This window comes from Alosa alosa, chromosome 20 (assembly GCF_017589495.1).
Source record: "Alosa alosa isolate M-15738 ecotype Scorff River chromosome 20, AALO_Geno_1.1, whole genome shotgun sequence".
Lineage (NCBI taxonomy): Eukaryota > Metazoa > Chordata > Actinopteri > Clupeiformes > Clupeidae > Alosa > Alosa alosa.
Genome location: NC_063208.1, coordinates 29,956,941 through 29,977,557, shown reverse-complemented (window position 1 = coordinate 29,977,557; position 20,617 = coordinate 29,956,941). Strand labels below are relative to the sequence as shown.

The 20,617-nt window shown below is 39.1% G+C and overlaps 1 protein-coding gene across 1 annotated transcript in view; it reads right to left on the bottom strand.

Moving 5' to 3' along the window:
* Positions 1-20,617, bottom strand: part of msto1 (misato mitochondrial distribution and morphology regulator 1) — a 71,647-nt gene that overhangs the window by 2,334 nt on the left and 48,696 nt on the right. Inside the window, exons 9-13 of the mRNA XM_048229907.1 lie at positions 15,234-15,386; positions 10,687-10,818; positions 9,718-9,902; positions 5,197-5,295; positions 1,397-1,509 (exon numbers count right to left, since the gene is read on the bottom strand). Coding sequence (XP_048085864.1) covers positions 1,397-1,509; positions 5,197-5,295; positions 9,718-9,902; positions 10,687-10,818; positions 15,234-15,386 — 682 coding nt within the window. The remainder of the gene's footprint in view (positions 1-1,396; positions 1,510-5,196; positions 5,296-9,717; positions 9,903-10,686; positions 10,819-15,233; positions 15,387-20,617) is intronic.

Genomic DNA, 20,617 nt, shown 5'->3' with positions numbered 1-20,617 from the left:
GGCACTTCAGCCGTTCCCACTGGTTGGGGGTCGAACTGGCAACCCTTCGGTTCCAAGCCCGAAGCCCCAACCAGTAGGCCACAACTGCCCCCCAAATTGATACCACATTTGGTATCAATCATTATTATTTTCTTAACATACTATATTTTGTTAATGTACCAACATTTGAACTCCCCACATATAATGGACTTGAATATTTTAAGGATTAAACAAAGGGACGTTGTGTTTTGGGGTTATTTTCATAGGATGAAATAGGTATGCGGGGTAGCTGCTTGAAGCTGCTTGGTAGTAGGTGCTTGAAAATGTATGTGAAAGTAGCTCATTTAGCATTTAGCGTACAAAGTGCCAATGTTGTACCATGAATAAATAGAGTTAAAATCATTGTTTTGCCTCAGAGACAAGAATGAAAATGCATTAGTACACAATGTATCTAAGTAAGTATATTTATGTATGAATGAAACATGGTACATCATTGGCACTTTATACACAAAATTAATATACACTGAACTATTTCCACTTGGATTTCAGTGTTCCTACTAGCTACCCCACATACCATTTTAGGTGTGATTGCACAGTGCACACCTTGTTTTATCCTTAATATCTTTATGTCCATTTGTTGCAGAGACGTCGAAAATTGGCTCAAAATTAATAAAGTATTGTAATTACATTGTACATTATAATTAATGATTGGTGTCATGTGGATACAAAAAAATGATAAGACCCTCAATATCACCAGTCTTGCATTTTATTCCATATCTACTAAAACTAATGGGCATGCAGTACAAACTTTTAACGATCCAATCATACTGAGAACATGTCTGTCTTCCACCCTACAAAGTTTGAGCATGCTGAGAATAATCAATAATAATGCCCAAACAAGATAAATGCATTTCTGAGAGTGTAAAAATGACACAAAATCAAGAGTGAAACATACACATTACATTACAAAAATATTTTACAGGTCTTCATTTTGGGACCTAAATATTAGGTAGACAAACTTTGAGGAAAATCTGAGACGGTGCAGCAACCACTTTCCAGGATTTTGTCTGATTTGACACAGGATGACCCATTTATGTTACCTTATGAAGACAGGTTTATTTAGAATCAATTGTACTGTCCATCAAACGAAAAATTTTGTGTCTATTCTATTCCTTTTTATAACCAACAAATATACTGGGCAAGTTTATTTAAATGATCTTCATTGCCTCTGCATATGCACTGCCATACAGAGCACAGTGAGTAATAATCTTCAGTACGTATGAGTTATGACTTAAGATGGCGCACATTCGGAAAGTCACGTTTATGACGTTAAATGTATGACTTTGGTGGGAAGACTAATAGTGTCCGAGGTGTCAAAACGCCTGAAAAGTCTGTGGTTCCTCTTGCTGTGACTTACCACTAGTGGACGGGACCTGCTTCTGTAAGAGACCCTGTGGGCTTACAGATTTGTTGAAGATCTGTGGAAAGGGTGGAGTCAGCTTGCTAGCGCTGGATACAATCTGCACAGCCCTGAAATGCAGTTAGACAGTGATGTAAGTATTGTAGTATATATGTAAGAATTATAGTGCTGAGCCACTGTTTGAGTCTGACAAAGATATTATGATCACATGGATATACCGTAAAACTCCAAATAATAGCCCGGGCTTTTATTTTTTCCACATCGCCAAACTGCACTGGCTAGTATTAGAGACAGGTGTCTATATGAGACAGGCCTTTAATTCCCTTTAGACAAAACCAAATAGCGGGGATAGCCAGAACAGATGAAACACGTTTTAATCAAACGTAATTTACAAAGAGATCGTATCACACTGAAAGCTCATATTTTGTCACTAGCAAATAGCCTATATCGGTCCTTTGTCAAATACAGTTGCATTATCAGCCCTGACCAAAACCATTCAGGAATTATTTATGCAAAAGTGGAACGTGCATAATGTTTCATTCTCCCTCCTTTTCGGCACGAATGAAACAGCATGAGAGCATGAACCATATCGTTTACTCCCGTATTGTATTTGCCAAATTTGACAACAGTCTACATTTCAAATCATAGCCTATTTCCAGGCGCGCGGGAACATATTTTTGACCAGGGGTGCTGGATAACAAAATAATCATGGATGTCCGACGATTTCTCCCCCAGCATATGATTCAAATTTAGACAGCTAAATACGCCATTTCAGCGCCGTGTATGAGTAGGTCTAAGAGTGAGAAGTTTTATAATGCCCTGGGCAGCCACATTCCACTGCAACTATGCGCAGCAATTGCCACTCCGACTCATCAATAAAACTGGGCGCGCACACACCAGTCCCATAGAAGCGCACTTGACTTTACATCATCAACCTATTTCACTATATAGCCAGAGAATGTCCATGGACAGGCTCTGATATAGCCTAGTCTAAGGTAAATTCCTTTTCTGACTTCTTTCTCTTTATCGCCATGGCAGTAGCCTACATTTAGAATAAAGAATAACGTTCGCGAACCCTTCTGGTTTTGTTGCCAGCATATGACGATATCGGACATTTGTTGCCAGCATATGACGATATCGGACATATAGGCATAGTTCATATTGAAAAAAAGTTATACAATTTGGAACTCTAGCTTTTCCCCACCGCAGTCTTTTAATGCCATCTAATCGTAACATGGGCAGTCTGCACCATACTTAAGCCCAAATCACACCCAAGATTCGCGACAAGATGAGCTGCAACATTCTAATTAATTTAATCAACATTCTAATATTAACCAGCAACTTGATGCAACATTCTAAAACCTTGCAACTATGACCAGACATGGTAAATGCTTTGCAACGACGTGCAACATCTAATTCACACCGCTGTAACATCCTTTCTGTAACGGTTTCGTGTCATTGCGAATCTTTGGTGTGAATTGGGCTTTAAACAGACGATCTGACGGGTTTTAGAAGATTAAATACAACCCGAAACTAAAAAACAGACCAGGCCTCTACTGGAGACCGGCCTTTAACCCAAACCTGTAGCCACGCCAGGCATTTAAAAGAGGCAGGCGTCTCTTTGGGACTCTGCTTTTATTTGAAGTTTTACGGTAGTTGTACTTAAACAGACATTAAAGTTGACCTCTGTACACAGCTGTGGTCTCCCAGGCTGTATGGTACATGCTGTATGTTAAGGTATACTGTATGTGGTGGTGTATTTTTTCCCCTGGCCTGAGGATATTTTCTTTGGCTTAAGTTACTGTATCTATGTAACAATTTTGCTAGGGTTGAATAGATCCAGTTGAAGTCGGATGTTTCCTCACTGCAAAAAAATAAAATCTAACCAACTGCACTGCTTGATCGTTTCTTTTTGCAAACAAATCAAAACACCAAGAAAAAAAGTTTCTGTGGCTATGGCTGAGAGCGTGTCGGCTCTGCAATGGGCTGGATAATCTGAGGTGAGTGACTCGACGCAAAAACAAAGTTTATAATGTTTTGCCACACTATTTCAAGTTAAATGAGCATGGTGGTGTCTCGTAAGGAACCAACTCATAGGTCCTGGAATGGTTTTCTGAGTGTGTTTAGAGGCCCCAAACACAGTTAAATAGCATGCCCCCAGAGGTTAGCATTATAGATCTCCAGTTTGGTCGGATACATTTTTGTCAGGTTTTTTGCTTAGCCCAACTCGGGGCAACTCGAGGAAAACGATTTTTGGGTTAAAAATGGCTGGAATTTCTCTTTAAAGTGTTTTTACTAGTTTTATTACTATTATTTCATTTGAGCTATTTCCATGTTGAACTACATTTTATATTGATATGCCATGATGACAATATAAAATAAACACAGCTAACAATGGTACTAGATTGCAATAGCCTATGATTAAATGTAATGGATTAATATTCAACTAAGGTAGACTGCTGTTGTTGGAACACTCATTTTGGCACTCATTTGCAAGATGCTCCATGTGAGACTTGTTAAAATTTACAATGAAAGTTAGACCACACAAAAACACACTCAAATCTTGTTTTTCAATTGTATTCAGTTTGTGAATCCAATAGGCCTCCCTTTTTAGCAATTGTTTTAACCAAATCACCCCCACTTAGATGAGGGTACCCTCTCAATACCAATGAATATCAGTGTAGTGGCTGCACCATGGTTTTTGTCCTTGTAATGTCTAGCAATGGCGTACTCCATGTTAGAATTGCTGAACACAAAGCTTCCATCAGAAATAATTAGTTTCAGATTTCTTTTTGTTTGGCCTATATACCTCAAGCCCCAAGGGCACTTTAACATAAACAATTCACCAGTTGTCTCTCTATGTAGTGTATAACACCATACTTTTTACCTGAGTAAGGGTGGGTGAATGTTTTGGTGTCCAAAGTATTTGAGCAAAGTGCACACTTGCCGCACCTATAATTACCACAAACTTGTTTAGTAAGTCAATTTGTAACTGGAGGTTCTCGGTACATGAAACTGACTACTAAATCTTTGATATTTTTACCCCTTTTAAGGCAATATTGGGTTTGGTTTGTAAGTGGTTCAGACTAGGATCACATTCAAAGAGTTTCCAATGTTTGTTTATAATCCTTCTTAGAGGTTGTGCAGATTCACATTGATTTTGCAGGGCCTTTTGTGGGGTACGTCTTTTGTAGTGGCAAGAAGTCATTCTGATGGGATCAAACACTTCGGCAAAGACTGTGGTTAGGGGTCTTTTCTGTCATTAAAGAGTACATGAAGTTCTCGATAATGATAATGGGCCGCAGTTCACGTCGTTTTTTTAACATCTAATGGCGTTAAGCATGTGCACTCAGCTCCTTTTCACCCTGCAACAAACGGCCTGGCAGAATGCTTCATAAAGATCTTTAAGCATTCTCTAATATGTCATCTAAGGGAACATCATTTGTTCAGCAGCGACTTGATGCTTCCTATTACAATATAGGAACAACCCTCATGCAACTTCAAAGGAAACAACAGCTGCGCTGTTCCTACACTGCAAGCTTCACACTCGTTTAGATCTGCTGAAACAACATGTTGAGGGGCGGCAGGTCCGTTACGAGAGAGCACGGGGCGGGGCAAGGAAAGACTGCATGTGTGAAAAGCACAGCTCAATGAAAGGATTTTATGTCAAATAGTACAACATAGAACATTATTGTCATTACTGTGTGGTGGCCAGTGTTGATCTTGTGGTGGCCCGCCACAGATTAGTCAATGTATGGGAAACGCTGTACATGGTATACCGTAGGTGAGCTGCTTACATTGGGCTGGCTGGATAGTGGGATTGGATCCATGAGGCCAATATATCCTCTCCACTGCAGGGGTAGTCCAGTAGAGGCTGAGTGCCTGGTACCTGAGGCCTAGGAACCAATAAAACTATTAACAAACATGGCAATCTAAACATCAAGGTGATGTGAATGGTGAATGTAAAATGGCACTGAGTTTAGAGTGCATACCTCCATCAAGCACCTCTCAGATCTGAAACATAGGAGGTTAGTTTTCACCTATCTGTTTACTGCTTAGTTGTGTTTTTTCTGCTTCAAGGGCACTGTGTGTTAACCCTTTAGGGCAGGGCTCAAACTCAAATGAGCTGGTGCCAACGTCATCTATTTTATGCTGGTCTCTAGACTTTATTCTTGCACTGTTGGACTTACTCATTTGCACCATCACCATGACATTCACTCACACAGAGCACCTTACCTTACAAAAGGTATGCACAGAGAATCACAGGCTCAGTCCCTGCCTCAGTCATTGCAAGCATCTCTTGATTAATGACCCTCTATGTGGATACTGTTTTTAGAATTGATTTAGATTAAGTGTTATTTAGTATAATTTGTATTTTAGTATATTCTTTATCTTCTACTGTCCTTATTGCTTAGTTGTGTTTTTTAAATTATATACTTTTAATTACCTTTTTTCTGCTGTTAGTGAATGTGTGTGTGATGTCTGTATGCTACTGAGACCTTAAATTTTCCCTGGGGATCAATAAAGTATCTATCTATCTATCTATCTATCTATCTATCTGATTGGAGGGCCACGTCAGTGTTAACACAAAAAAGAATGGCTATTTCTGAAAATGCAATGTTTTTTTTTTTAAATACTGTACTGTACAAAACTGCAAACAGAAAGTGCAAACAGAAAGTCTTTTTATCTCTTTTTAGACACCTGTGCTAGCAACCTCAAGCACCTCAAATTATGCACCTTTCAGTAAATACTGGATGTTGAACATATTTTAGCAGGTTTACTTTCTTTTTGTCATATTACCCACATAACAAATTAACAAGAAAACAGTAGGCCCAAGATGTAAACCAACAATAGTAAACTATTACTATAACCACAAACCATTATTATAGGCCTACGATAAAGTAGCCTGGTCAAATCAGTTTTTTTTTTAATTTTACTACCCCTGCTGTCTGTACCACGTACATTACTGACACTATCATCACGACTAGCACTGCCACCTCCTGCAATGTTGGGCAGAGGGTTGAAATAAGCATGGTATGCTTAGTGGACACCGTTGTATACACACAGACACACCTCCATTCACAGACGCACCGTGACCATCACTGTCATAGACGATCGATCATTGGATTAGATTAGATTTAACTTTATTATTATTGTGTAGAGTACATGAGTACAGAGACCAGGAAATGCAGCTTGTGAACTTTTTTTTAACATTTGGTGAAGGCCTATTTCTGCTTCAATTTGTGCAAAACTATGGCCTGCATCGCTTCCGCGCGAAGCTCTGAATGTCTAGCAACTAGTGGAGGAGAGTGCAAATGAGATGTCACCATACTTGGATCTATCGTCTATTTTAATCAGTGTCGTTGTTTGTCGCAATTAAAAATACCCTCATGGTTAAATCATGTTACCTCAACAGACCAAGGATACCTTGTCCCAGTTTTCTTTTATTTTTGGTCATTTGACAGATGTGGTAGGCATATTACATTTTTCATGTTTGTGTTAATAAAACTGAGCTTGCATAAAACTGAGCTGAAATAAACTTTTCGATTTTCCTAAACAAGTTAAACTCGTTACCATGAACCTGTTGGTTTATTCATCAATATGTTAAATTAAATATTTGGGCAACAAGCACTACATGTGGGAAACACGCACAAATCACGTTGGTCGTGTAGTTCTAACCAATGTAAATCAGGCATAATCAGGCATGATTTTTTTTCTTTTAGGTTCACAAACTTTCAAGGTTTTCAAAGACCCGTGGAAACCCTGATACATGCTATATCTTGTTTTCTTTCATAGGCTCCCCAAATCTGGGAATGTATAATATGATTATACTTGCATATTTCTTGTATCAGCCTGTCGGAAAAGGATTATTGAGTCCGTTTTCATGCCTGTTCTAGACTATGGCGACATCATTTATAGGAATCCCTCTATGTCTTCTCTCAAAATCCTAGATGTTATATACCACTCAGCAATCAGGTTTGCCACAAGTGCTTCTTTCAACACCCACCACTGCACGTTGTATGCCACAATTGGCTAGCCCTCGCTTACTGAGAGACGCTTTAAACACTGGATTCAGTTTATTTATAAAGCCATCATAGGTAAACTCCCGTCCTACATCTCCTTATTATTAAATTGCCACTCAAGTGCTTATCAGACCCGCTCCAGCAGTTATTTCTTACTGACAGTTCCCAATGCTCGCACCAAGCTGGGTAAGTCAGCTTTCTGCTTTGATGCCCCTATGTCCTGGAACTTAATCCAACGCACCCTTAAACTCGAGTTATTAATATCTTTAGAGCAATTTAAGGCTTTGATCTCAAACCTCCCCACTCCAGTTTGTAACCGTTTTCTCTAAATTCTATCTTTACTAATTCTGGTTTTACCTTTTTTATTTATTTATTTATTTTATTGTCTTCCTTATAAAGTGTGTATAGGTATACGTATGTTTGTATCCACATTTGCTATAGCTTGTGAACATGCTTGTGCTATAGCTTGTGGGTATGTATGCAGGTTTGTGTGTGTGTCTGTGTTGACATGATATGTGTGATGTAAGAATGTGTATCTATGCATATTCTAGTTTAGCCTGGTTTTTATTGTTGTTATTGGTCAGACTACCCACAGCCTCGACTGTCTCATGCATAACCCTTGTTGTATTGCTGCATTGAAAAAGAGGGTTGCCCTCAATGTAATCCCAAGAATGTTAAATAAAGGTTTCAATTCAACATCAAGAAAAAACAATAGCCTTGTTTATACTGTGGGCCATCAGTCCAGGGGCCGGTTGCATAAAGCACCTTACGTTTTGTCCCTTAAGTATCAACCTTAAGGCTTAATTTCTCCTTATGGACTAATTGCATTGAAAGGGATTTTCCGGCACGAAAATTCTTCAGTTTCCACGGAGATTGTTTGTTTGCTAATTTGTGCTTGCTTTTCTGTGGGTGCAGATTTTGCTAAAATATGGGACTGTCCAAAGTAATATCAAGCTGTGTGCACATATTGTCTATAAAATCAGATAGCTAATAACACGGTACAAATCTGAGTATAACTAACTTTGATAAGTTTGACGGGTGACAGCCAAACTTGCTGCAGTTTAGAGCAGTGACATTACTGTAATACTGTAGTACTGTAATAAAATGTTAGCAATACTTTTTAAATGCACCTATCAATAGCTAATGTTAGCAATAACGTAAATAACTCAACTGGTACGTTCAACAGACATAGTTGTAACCAGCTTGCAAGTTAACAACCCACCAAACACAATAGCCTAAAACTTGATCTTATGATCTTACCTAATGATCTTATAATCTTACCTAATAATTTTCGGTGACATTTATCCATTCACCATTAATAAAGCCCAATATAGACATGAACTAAACAATACTAGCTAGCTAGTTATATTATCCTGACTGTCATCAGTGCACCAAAACTATTTTTTTTTGTTCTCTATCAGTCAAACTACTCGGCGTTAACCAATAGGAACACACTCCTCGAGTGATCGCCACTGAAGTCCTCTAACAGGTCCTGTGAAGGTTCGGCTCGGCTATATATTAGCCGGTGCGGCCAATAGCAAATACTCTTTCATTCTTCAGCGACGTCTATTGCCACTGGTCCAAGAACAGAAGACAGAAGGCATCCTGACAGAAGAAGAAACTTTTTCTCTTAAATAATAATAAATAAAATTAAAAGCAAATATGTCTGAGACCGCCCAATGGTTTCAAAGTGCCAGAGTGTGCTCACAGTTTACAAACAAGTTTGATGCCGTTTTTGATGTGTCTGTGTCCAATGTGACAAAATTCAAAAGGAAAACAATATACAAACATTAGGCTACTTGTTTTTCAATAAGCCTACATTAATTTGTGTTGGTTTAAAACATTATATCTGCTGCTTATCCCACCAACCGCTAAAAATATCTGGCCCAGCTCAATTTCTTGGTTTGAAAATTTGGCCCAACTTAATTTTTAATTGAATAGCCCTGATATAAACCCTTCTCTAGGTCAAGATCAAGATTTTTCCCACAGTATAAACAGGTCTATTGCGTCTTTTTTGCATAGGAAGCATGCCAGTAGAAATCTATTCATATTTGTGTGGGTGGGATTATCTGGAATCTGGCAATATAATAATCATGATGGTGGGATACTCTATGGCTTAACAATTTACAAAAACACATGTACTGACATTTTATTCATTAATAATTGTTTTATTCACAAAAATCTAGTTACTGAACCACTGGATGAAGAATGTGCCTTATACTCTGCATTTGTGACCTTTTGTGATTTGTGATCTGTGCTTGCATATGTGCTGATGTCATGTCATTTTTGACTCACCTGACCATGCACTTCCTCTCCAGACCCCTGAGAGCCACTGACTGGCCATAACAGCACCCATTACCCAGCTCAGGACAAGCTGAGAGAGGTTTCCATGGCAAAGCATCAGCAAAGGTATCAAAAGCCTCTGAGAGATGTGTGCCATGCACCACAGGAAATGGGATGGCCCCATAAGCAGACACCACCTGTTTCACACACAAACTCATCACTCTTTGATCTCCATTTTGGTAACACTTTACAGTAAGGGTACATGAATTATCATGAATTCATGCATGAATTAATTCATGAGTTATGCACTACTTCATTCCTTTATATCTTATGAATGATCAAGAATTGACATGAGTTCATAGTCTTTCATTCATGATCTCATGCATGAACAACACATCAACTAAAGCATTAGGTACGATGGCCACATCATTATGATTTATGATTTATTAAGCATGATCATCATGATTACATGAATGTAAGGTTAATAGCTCATGAGTACATCATGTTTGTGGCCCCTCAACTAAAGTGTTAACAATGGCATGTGTTTAGAGAGCTGCACAAGTTGTGCTCAAATCAGAATTTGAGTAGTGATGACCACATTTTTGGCAGAAAAAGAAATCATCATGATCATTCTTAATAAATCATAAATCATAATGATGTGCCCACCATACTTAATGCTTTAGTTGATGTGTTGTTCATGTATGAGGTCACAAATGACAGAATATGAACTCATGTAAATTTCTGATGATTCATGAGATATTAAGGAATTAAGAAATACATAAATCATAAATCATAATTAATGCATGAATTCATGATAATTCATGTACCCTTACCGTAAAGTGTTACCCAATTTAAAAAAAAAATAAACATTAGCATACACCACAGTCATAGACATTGAAACTTTTTCGGCTTTTCAAACACAGAAACAATACAAAATGGTCAATATTCCATGCTGGTATTAGCATTTAGGGAATTCCTAACCTTCCTCCCAGAAACTGCAAGTGCATCTGCCAGTTGCCACATGGGGTTGCTGTGCTGTCTCAAACGATAAGATACAGTCATAGTATCCAGAGCTAGGGCCAAAAGTGAGCTTGAGTGGTACCACAGTGTAGGCTATAAGGCAGAGAGAGGCAGAGAGAGAGAGAGAGAGAGAGAGAGAGAGAGAGACTGATATTGGTATACTATAATTACTGAATAATATAGTTGAATAATAAATGAGTCATCATTAATAACTAGAATGAATAAAGATGTAAAATATAAGGTTCCACTGACTAAATAAAGGAAGAGAAGAAAGGCAAGAGAGGTTAAAGAACAACTCTAAGATCATCCTCAGGTCTATTTTTGGATGATAATGAGTAGTTAAACAACGTTAATCAGGGTTGTTTTGAGCAAGACCAGAATATGCCTTTACAATATAATAGCATATTACCTTGGGGGCAAGCTTGCTATGTTAAAGCAAACTGCTACTTTAAGCCACTGACAAGGCCCAAAATAATTACACTTCAGTGTTACTGTGGAGAGGGTCCCTAAAGACAAACCCGTCATTTTAACTCTGTAAGTGTACAGAAACTGTATAAAAAGGACTAGTAATGTCCTCAAACTACCTATACCCTTTCTTTACAATTACAAGGGTAAAAAATACTTTAAGTATTAAGTAAAGTATTCGCCATAGTAGCATAGGTTGATTTGTTTAACCCTAGTTAATAGCTCAAAAGAGTGATTAACTTGACATAGCTAAGCTATATTACATTACATTTGGCTGACACATTTTTAGCCAAAGCGACTTACATATGTCAACTATATTACAAAGGATTACATTGTCCCCGGAGCAACTTGGGGTTAAGTGCCTTGCTCAAGGGCACAACGGTGGAAGCTGGGAATTGAACCGACAACTTTCAGGCTACTGCACGCTAGCCCAGTTCCTTAACCGCTACACTACCACCGCCCTATATGCTATATTCTATTTATTTATAAATGCATAATCTCATCTTACTCAAAACTACAAGGACTATTGTTGTTTTTGTCCTTAACAAAAGTTTATACCCTTGTTATCAAACAAAAACCGACCCTATAGGTTGTTCTTAGACCAGAGTTGCCCTTTAAAAGATGACATAACACATAAGTGTAGATGAGCTAAGGGGTTTTCCATCAACCTCGCTAAAGGCCAAACCTGGCTTATTTCGATAAGTCTTGCTAATTTTAGTGAGAGTTCCGTTCCATTAGTGTGGTTAGCGCGAATCCCAGTTTGGTAACTAAGAGAATTTATGCCACAGAACTAACCTGGTCTGTAGCAGGTTAACTTTCAAGCTTAATCAAGCTGTGTTGCAAAAAAAATACATCAGTCGGAAAACGAGTCCCAAAAGACGGTTCCGTCAACCTGCCTTCATGTTCTCATCAACTTTTTTTCCGACAGTGTCACCAAGCATTGATTTACCTATTCACTAGTTCGGAAGAATTTATGAAAATTATACAACTTAAAATGATTTAACTTTAACTAGGAATCTTGCTGCCCTGCTTCACATGCGTTCGGTGATAGTGTAACACGCAGCACGATGGCATAGTAAAGGAATCATATCCATGCATGTTTTTGCAGGTTTGCTTCCCACATGAAGTAGGCTATTTACATATCTTATCAACTTGATAATGGCCTCCAACTCTAGCTCTGCATCCCGGTGACATCCAACGAACTAAGCCCCCCCATCACCCCCCACCCAATGCCTCCTTGCCTGTGCCTGTTGAGGTGTCCACGACCATGGCAGCCCTGATAGGGACAAAAAGGAGGCGGACCCCCCCACACCTGCACTACCCTATCCCATCCATAGTGTCTATTTATTTACAAATGTACATACTGCAATTACACGTATACATAGCCATATTCTACTGCTCTTCATCCTGCACATACACTTATTTTGAATACTATTATAATGTTACTGTTTCTGAACTACAATGGTACTGTTACCACACTGCACATAGCTGTACACACTGTACATATCCATATTTATTCCGTTTTTCTGTAATATATTCTGTTAATACACTGCATATATCTATATTGTTCTTACTACTACTATAATGGTACTGCCACTACATTGCACATATCTGTACATGTTGTTCATACATTGTTCATATTACATAGCCATATTTATTCTACTCTTATAAGGTTACTGCTAATACACTGCACATGCTTAGATTTAATTTATACTACTCTAAACCACCTTCTGAAAACAACTGTACAATACGGTCTACACTGCACTATATCTTTTGTCCTGTCTATGCACCAACTACTTTGTATATCACATTGCACTTTTCTGCTTTTTTGCACTTCTGGTTAGACACAAACTGCATTTTGTTGTCTCTGTACTTGTACTCTGCACAATCACAATAAATCTGAATCTATTCTAACCTAATTTTTAGTTATGCTCTTTAATGAAAGACATTCCTACTATTGATAAAGGGTCATGCACATCTGGTAGCCTGTTCAGTGACACTAAATAGGCTATGCTAGTTGGCTACATTAAATCGGATGCAAGTTAAATACTGTACATAATTCTGTAGCCTATAGGGCATATGGCTAATGATTAAAACCGCCTCATGTGTTGATGATTGTTCATTTATGTCAAATCAACTGTGTGCTACACAGATTAAATATTAAATGTCAAATTAAAAGCCATTGCATTTCAGATAATTATATTTCACAAACACTTTGGCAGAACTATGAGACTTATGGGAGACAATAGGCTATATTATGTTGACACCAATTTATTTTATGACCACCTCCTAGACAATAATTTGGAGTGAGCCCTTTTAATCTAAGAACATAGGCTATAGCCTATAATTTTGAATAGCCTATGCCAAAGTTGTCTTGAGTTAATACTAGGCTATTTATTCATTCAACAATCAAACTTGCAACTGATTTCAAACCATGATCATTGTTGTTTAAATTTATGCTTTCATTATTCTACAATTTAGGTAAGCAACTATCTATTTTATTTTCTCTCGATGTTCAATTTGATGACTATCGATGAAAATCCTGTAGATGGCGCTCGTAAATCGAACAGAAATCATTAATTTTATGACGTATATCCTCTTTTCGTCAATCTACTGTTTTGGTCTACTTTTCTACCTCATGCAAGAGCCGACATGAAGCTGACCCTAGCCTCGCTTGAATAAACGAAGGCAAGATACAGCTAACTTGAGGTAATGGAACGGCTTCAGCCGTGAAAGTCTACGCTAGTTCAAACCAGACTATTTCTGTTAAGCGCTGCCTTCATTAGTGAGGTTGATGGAATATCCCTCGGCCCTTTAAAAAATTAGAAGAACACATAAGGGTATATGGCAGAAAAGATAAACAGGAAGAGAAAGAAGAATATAGAGATGAGGCAGTCATTTAGTTCACAGAAACACCATATTCCTGTTTTAATTGAAATATTAAAATATTAACGTTCCGATGGCACAGGTGTCATGTAAACCCAATTTAACTCAATTGTCGTAACCCAATTAAAATCACATTCTGATTACTCAAAACCTAAATAAAAACAAACACACTGCTGACAGATTAAGTGGCCTGTTATAGGGCTAAAATAACAACAGCGGCTCCAATCCAGTCAATTTCACCAATTTTGCTAACCTGACACCGCCAGATGGATTGCTTCGTATTTGCTCTGCATATCCATCTGGGAACTTTCCGTTGGAGAACGTTTGGGAAGGGGCGAAAATATTGGTTAGCTGATTGGATAAACCATTTGTCTATCACCACCTATGTTGGTGATAGACGGGCCAAATCAACCAATCAGATCAACGAAGCCATCTTTGAACATACAAGTTAGGTAAGTAGCTAACGTTAACGTTTTTAAACTTACCATTTGTATGTGACATGAACCTCATCAACGACAATCCCCACCCAGTTTTCATGGTAGGCTACACTTCTGAAGAAAGCATATTCCTTCTCGTTAAGTAACTAAGATTCAGGGCTACCAAACACTAACTGGAATTGCAACTGGAATTGGAATCGTGGAGGATGTCTGTGTCCTTCATTCCTCCCAGCTATATTGCAGAGACTCCTAGTTTCCCTAGGAATACTCAAATATTCGGATAAAACTTCAGCGATAGCTATGCTCATCTCATCCGTGGAAGTAAGCCCGCTTCAAAACCAACGCTGATTGGACGTTAGTTTGGCAAACTTCTCCAAATTTTCTCTTTTGGAGAGATGCCAGACTGATCTGCGAGTGAAAATCTGAAGCTTGCGAGATAAGGATGATCTCACGAGGCTACAATTTTGCAGGCATGGATGAAATTCAGGAACAGAGACGTGATGACACAGCTACTACTACCACTACTGTAAGATACTGGCTTATTCAGAATATGCCGACTAAAATGTGAATGGAAATGTTTCTGCAACTCTGCAGTGCATGTAAACATCTTATTCTGAATATTGCCTTAACCAGAATATGGGCCTTCATCGGAATATGGTGTGCATGTAACCATGGTCTCTGATGATGAAAGAGATAATAATAAGGAGATATAAAACTCACATCATAGTTCATGTGTGTGAAATCAGGTGTAGCTGTGGGACGCGGCCCCAGTCCTCCTCTAAGTGTGAGGGGGCAGAAGAACGAACTGTGATTTGCCATATGGATCATCCCCAGAGCACAATTCAACAAATGACAGTGCTCCCTCACTGGTGTCTGAGGTAAGAAAACAGATCAGGGTATGAAACTGATATGCCAGAAGCATATCAACATGAATTTAAAATTGGCATGATAAATTACAGATGCACCAATCCGGCTTTTTCGGTCTCTATAACAATACCGATGCCTAGGCTTTGTTTATCAGTCAATACCCGATACTTTTTCTAACTAAACATTTTTCCTAAGACAAATTATAACAAAATAACACTTAGATATGAATGTAATGAATTGTTGTTATTGTTATTAATAAATGAACAAATGTGCACCAGCAGGAACTTGGACCAGCATTCAAATTCAAGTTCAAAACCAAATAATAAGTCCAACAAGCAAACATAAAACACACAGATACATAATTTTTCTCCCACCAAAAAATAGCATTGTATAGATTAAAATCCCATGGTAGTGATAAAACACCCCTGCCAAAATGGTTCACACTACTAATCACCCGTGAAAGCCCTCTATTTACCCATAATGATGAGATGAAATCTGGTTTCCCCACCTAGGAAGTTCACACGAAGTTTGGACGAGTTTGAATGGTGGTAAATAAACGGTATACGTAAGTTAACTTATAACTGAGAAGTTAACCCTTGTTGTTATAACTAAAAACGAATGTCACTGAATAACAGAAGAGTTATGTCATAAACGTTTATGACTGATTCCATCATCCCAACTGTAAAGATCCGAAGCTTCCCTAACCAGAAGCCATGGGTGGATAGAGAAGTAAGAACGGCATTAAAGACACGCACCATGACTTATCATGCTGGGCTTTTTCAGGGGATATGACGGTTTACAAAGCAGCATCTTATAGTTTACGTAGAGCTATTAAAGATGCTAAGCTGCGCTATAGAGACAAAGTTGAAGCTGATTTCTTCAGCACTAGTGTGGAAAGGACTCCGAACCATCACTGGCTTTGAAAGAAAGTCCCCTCCTATGATGAATGTGAGTAAAGCCCTCCCTGATGAACTTAATGCTTTTTATGCTCGCTTTGACATGAAAAACACAGACTATCTTGCACTAGCTGTAGCATGTAAAACAAATGAGGATGCACCTTTCTGTGTCTCTGAGGTCGATGTGAGCAATGCCTTTAGGAGGGGTAATTGTAGAAAAGCTGCTGGACCGGATGGAATTTCTAACAGGGTTTTGAAATCCTGCGCTGCTCAGTTAGCTCCTGTGTTCACTTATATCTTTAACACATCATTGGCTCAAGAGACAGTTCCTACTTGCCTCAAGCAGTCTGTTATAGTTCCAGTACCGAAAAACAAAAGTCCATCATGTCTGAATGACTACCGCCCAGTAGCCCTGACGTCTACAGTGATGAAGTGTTTTGAGAAGCTTGTGAAAAACATTATCTGCTCATCCCTCCCTGCCTCCTTCGACCCCCTCCAATTTGCTTACAGAGCCAACAGGTCTACAGAGGATGCCATCTCAAACCACATGCACACCACCTTAACTCACCTGGAGGAGGGGAATGGGAATTATGTGAGGATGCTGTTCATTGACTTTAGTTCAGCATTCAACACGATAGTACCCCTCACCTTGGTCACAAAGATGAAGGCCTTAGGACTGAACACCACCCTGTGTCACTGGATATTTGACTTTCTTACCAACCGTTCACAAGTGGTTAGAGTGGGGGTACTGACATCTGACACATTAACCATCAGCACTGGTGCTCCCCAAGGCTGTGTTTTGAGTCCACTGCTGTACAACATCTACACACATGACTGCAAAGCAAACAGTAGTCATACCTCCATCATCAAGTTTGCAGATGACACAGTGATCTTGGGCCTGATTAGTAACAACAATGAATAGCTCTACTTGGATCAGGTTGATGAGGTGGTACAGTGGTGTCAATCTAAAAGCTTGACACTGAATATCACTAAAACCAAGGAAATGGTAGTGGATTACAGAAGGCAGCAGCAGAACTACAGTTACACCCCACTAATGATCAGCGGGCAACCTGTAGAGAGAGTCACAAGTTTTAAATACCTTGGTGTCCACATTACTGAAGACTTAACATGGACTGTTAACACTCAATATGTTCTGAAGAAGTCCAGACAATCGACTCTACTTCCTTCGTCAGCTAAGGAAATTCAAAGTTTCTACATCCATCATGAAGGCCTTCTACACTTCAGCGGTTGAGAGTGTTCTAACTGGTAGCATCATCACCTGGTATGGGAACTCCACAGTTAGAGATTGTAGTACTCTGCAGAGTAGTGCCAGCTGAACGCAGCGTGCTATAAGAACTCAACTCCCTGCTCTACAAGATATCTATTCCAGAAGAGTACTCCTAAGAGCCCAAAAGATTCTGAAGGACTCTTCTCATCCTAACAATGGATTATTCCTACCGCTGAAATCAAGAAGACGCCTATGTAGTCACAAAGCCAGAACTGAGAGACTCAGGAGAAATTTTTATCCCCAGGCCATCCGAACTCTGAACTCACACTATACTGACTTTGCACACATTCACTCCTCAGCACTCTCAAACATTTCCCAACTCTGAACTCACACTATACTGACTTTGCACTCATGACCCCCCACACACACACACACACACACACACACACATGACTTTTAGCACTTTTACATCCCTCTCCCTATGCTACAGACCTTTTATTTATTTTCTTATTTCATCACACGTCAAAACACACACACACACACATCTGACTTTCTCCAACTTTTGCACATCTCCATAGAACTTTTTATTTATTATTTTTGATTTCTCCTCCATCTATCTACCCATGTCCTTGATTGCCTAGCCTTCTGCCCCCCCCCCCCACCCATCCCCAACACACACACAAAAAACACATACACTTACATCATCACTGTCATCACCTCACATACATACAGCACACTGCTTGCTACAGTAAGCCTCCTCTACATACTTGCTGCACACTGCCTCCCTACATACACAGCACATTGCCTTCAGGATCTTCTCCAACACACATCCTCTACATACTTACAGCACACTGCCCCCACCTACCCACACACACTACAAACACACACAGTCACTGCTCCACTCCCCTCCCGCCCACACACGCATCTTCACTGTCATCACTCACATACAGTACTCTGCTTGCAATAGTAAGTCCCTTCACCATACTTGCAGTACACTGCCCCCCCCCTACATACACTGCAAGGAAGCTTCTCCAACACACATCCCCAACATACAGCACACTGCCCACCCCCCCCCCAATACACAGCACATTGTCTCATGAGGAAGCTTCTCCAACACACATTTTGCACACTGCCCTCTCCCCACATATACAGCACACTAGATAGATAGATAGATAGATACTTTATTGATCCCCAGGGGAAATTCAAGACTATCCCATCTCCCCGGTCATCCCCCAACACACACACCAAGACCCTGACAGTTGGTTAGCCCCTTGAGCCGTGGATCTGCCCAAGGTTTCTTCCTTGGTAAGGGAGTTTTTCCGTTTTCCTTGCCCCTGTTGCTCTTAGGTGCTCCTTGTTGGTGCCCCCAATCCCAATCCTCCCCCACCTTTCTTATCCAGCCCTTGCCACTTAATCTACTAAACCCCTCTTCTACTATTACAACTATTATAGTCAGAAAGATATCCCTCCTCAAATTCATGTTGACACTACTTTCTATAATGCAAGTCAATAGGTGGATAACGGTCTATGAATAGATGGCGCTGTTGCTGATCTAGTTAATCTACTCATCCCTGGACAGGAAATGATTTCCATACAAACATTCCATTGTCATTTCAGTTTACTTCCTGGTTGGTTTGATGGTCAAAAATAATGATAAAATGTGATGTGAGTTTTTTCCCCCGCTATTATATATACATGTCTTTGACACATTGTGGTCGCGGTAAATAATTACATGTTTTTACAATGACGACAACGTTGGTTCTACTTAATGGATCTCCCCTTTCGAGAGACACCAGTGGCACCTCTGAACAACGAGGGTAAAAGCCCATTCACACCAAGAACGATAACGATAACTAGAAAATGTAATTTCGAGGAAATTACCAGTGAAATTACCATGAAAATATAAACATACTGTATATTAACATAAAATGCAAAACAAACTTTTATTTGATAACAGTTGGCAGGAGTCATAGTTGATAACAACTGACAGTTGAAATGGCTGAACAGTTAAATAGTTGAGTAGTTTAAATAGTTAAATTATTTAATAGTGAATTATTGTAGTGACGACATGTATTTTGAAACAGTTGTGGGCAGAGGAAATAGTAGTCTTAAGAGAGCCAGATTGTATGCTTAAAGCCTGAGACAGAGTATATAGTTTAAAAGTTGAATGTAGATAGTGTAATGGATGTTGATAGACAGAAAGTTGAATGGATGTTGATAGGCAGATTGTTTAATGGATGTTGATGTATAGTTTAATGGGTGGATGAGTGAATGGTTTGAAGAGGATGAATGGATAGAAAGTTGGATGGAATGTGCCTTATATCCTTGTAGAATGGAGAGACACAGAGAGAGTTGGCCTAGTTAAGCAGAAAGCAGTTGATACAGGTGCAATCAGTTTAACTGGCCCTTGTGATGGGTCCTAGTAGTGAGCAGCTGGAAGTTGATACAGGTGAAAATCAAGTTAATTAGTCCATTGTGATGTCATAGTGCTAATACAAAGTCTATGGGGAAAAATAAGCTTGTTTTTTATTAATATCTCAAAAAGTATAAAGTTTACAAAAGTGAAAAATACATTCCCCACGTGTCCTTTTCAAGACCTACATTACAAAGTTTGAACAGAAGTTTCTACGTTAAACGGTTAAAGCTGAATTAGACGCAGAAATTTGGTGGGAAGAATAAGAACAAGAAGAAGAAGAAGAAGAAGAAGACTTCGGATAACAAAACAGTGCATTTTCATGCACTGTAATAACTAGGACATTTATTTTGAAACAGTTGTGGGCAGAGGAAATAGGAACAGAATCTGTAGTCTTAAGAGAGCCAGATTGTATGCTTAAAGCCTGAGACAGAGTATATAGTTTAAAAGTTGAATTTAGATAGTGTAATGGATGTTGATAGACAGAAAGTTGAATGGATGTTGATAGGCAGATTGTTTAATGGATGTTGGTGGATAGTTTAATGGGTGGATGAGTGAATGGTTTGAAGAGGATAAATGGATAGAAAGTTGGATGGAATGTGCCGTATATCCTTGTAGAATGGAGAGACACAGAGAGAGTTGGCCTAGTTAAGCAGAAAGCAGTTGATACAGGTGCAATCAGTTTAACTGGCCCTTTGAT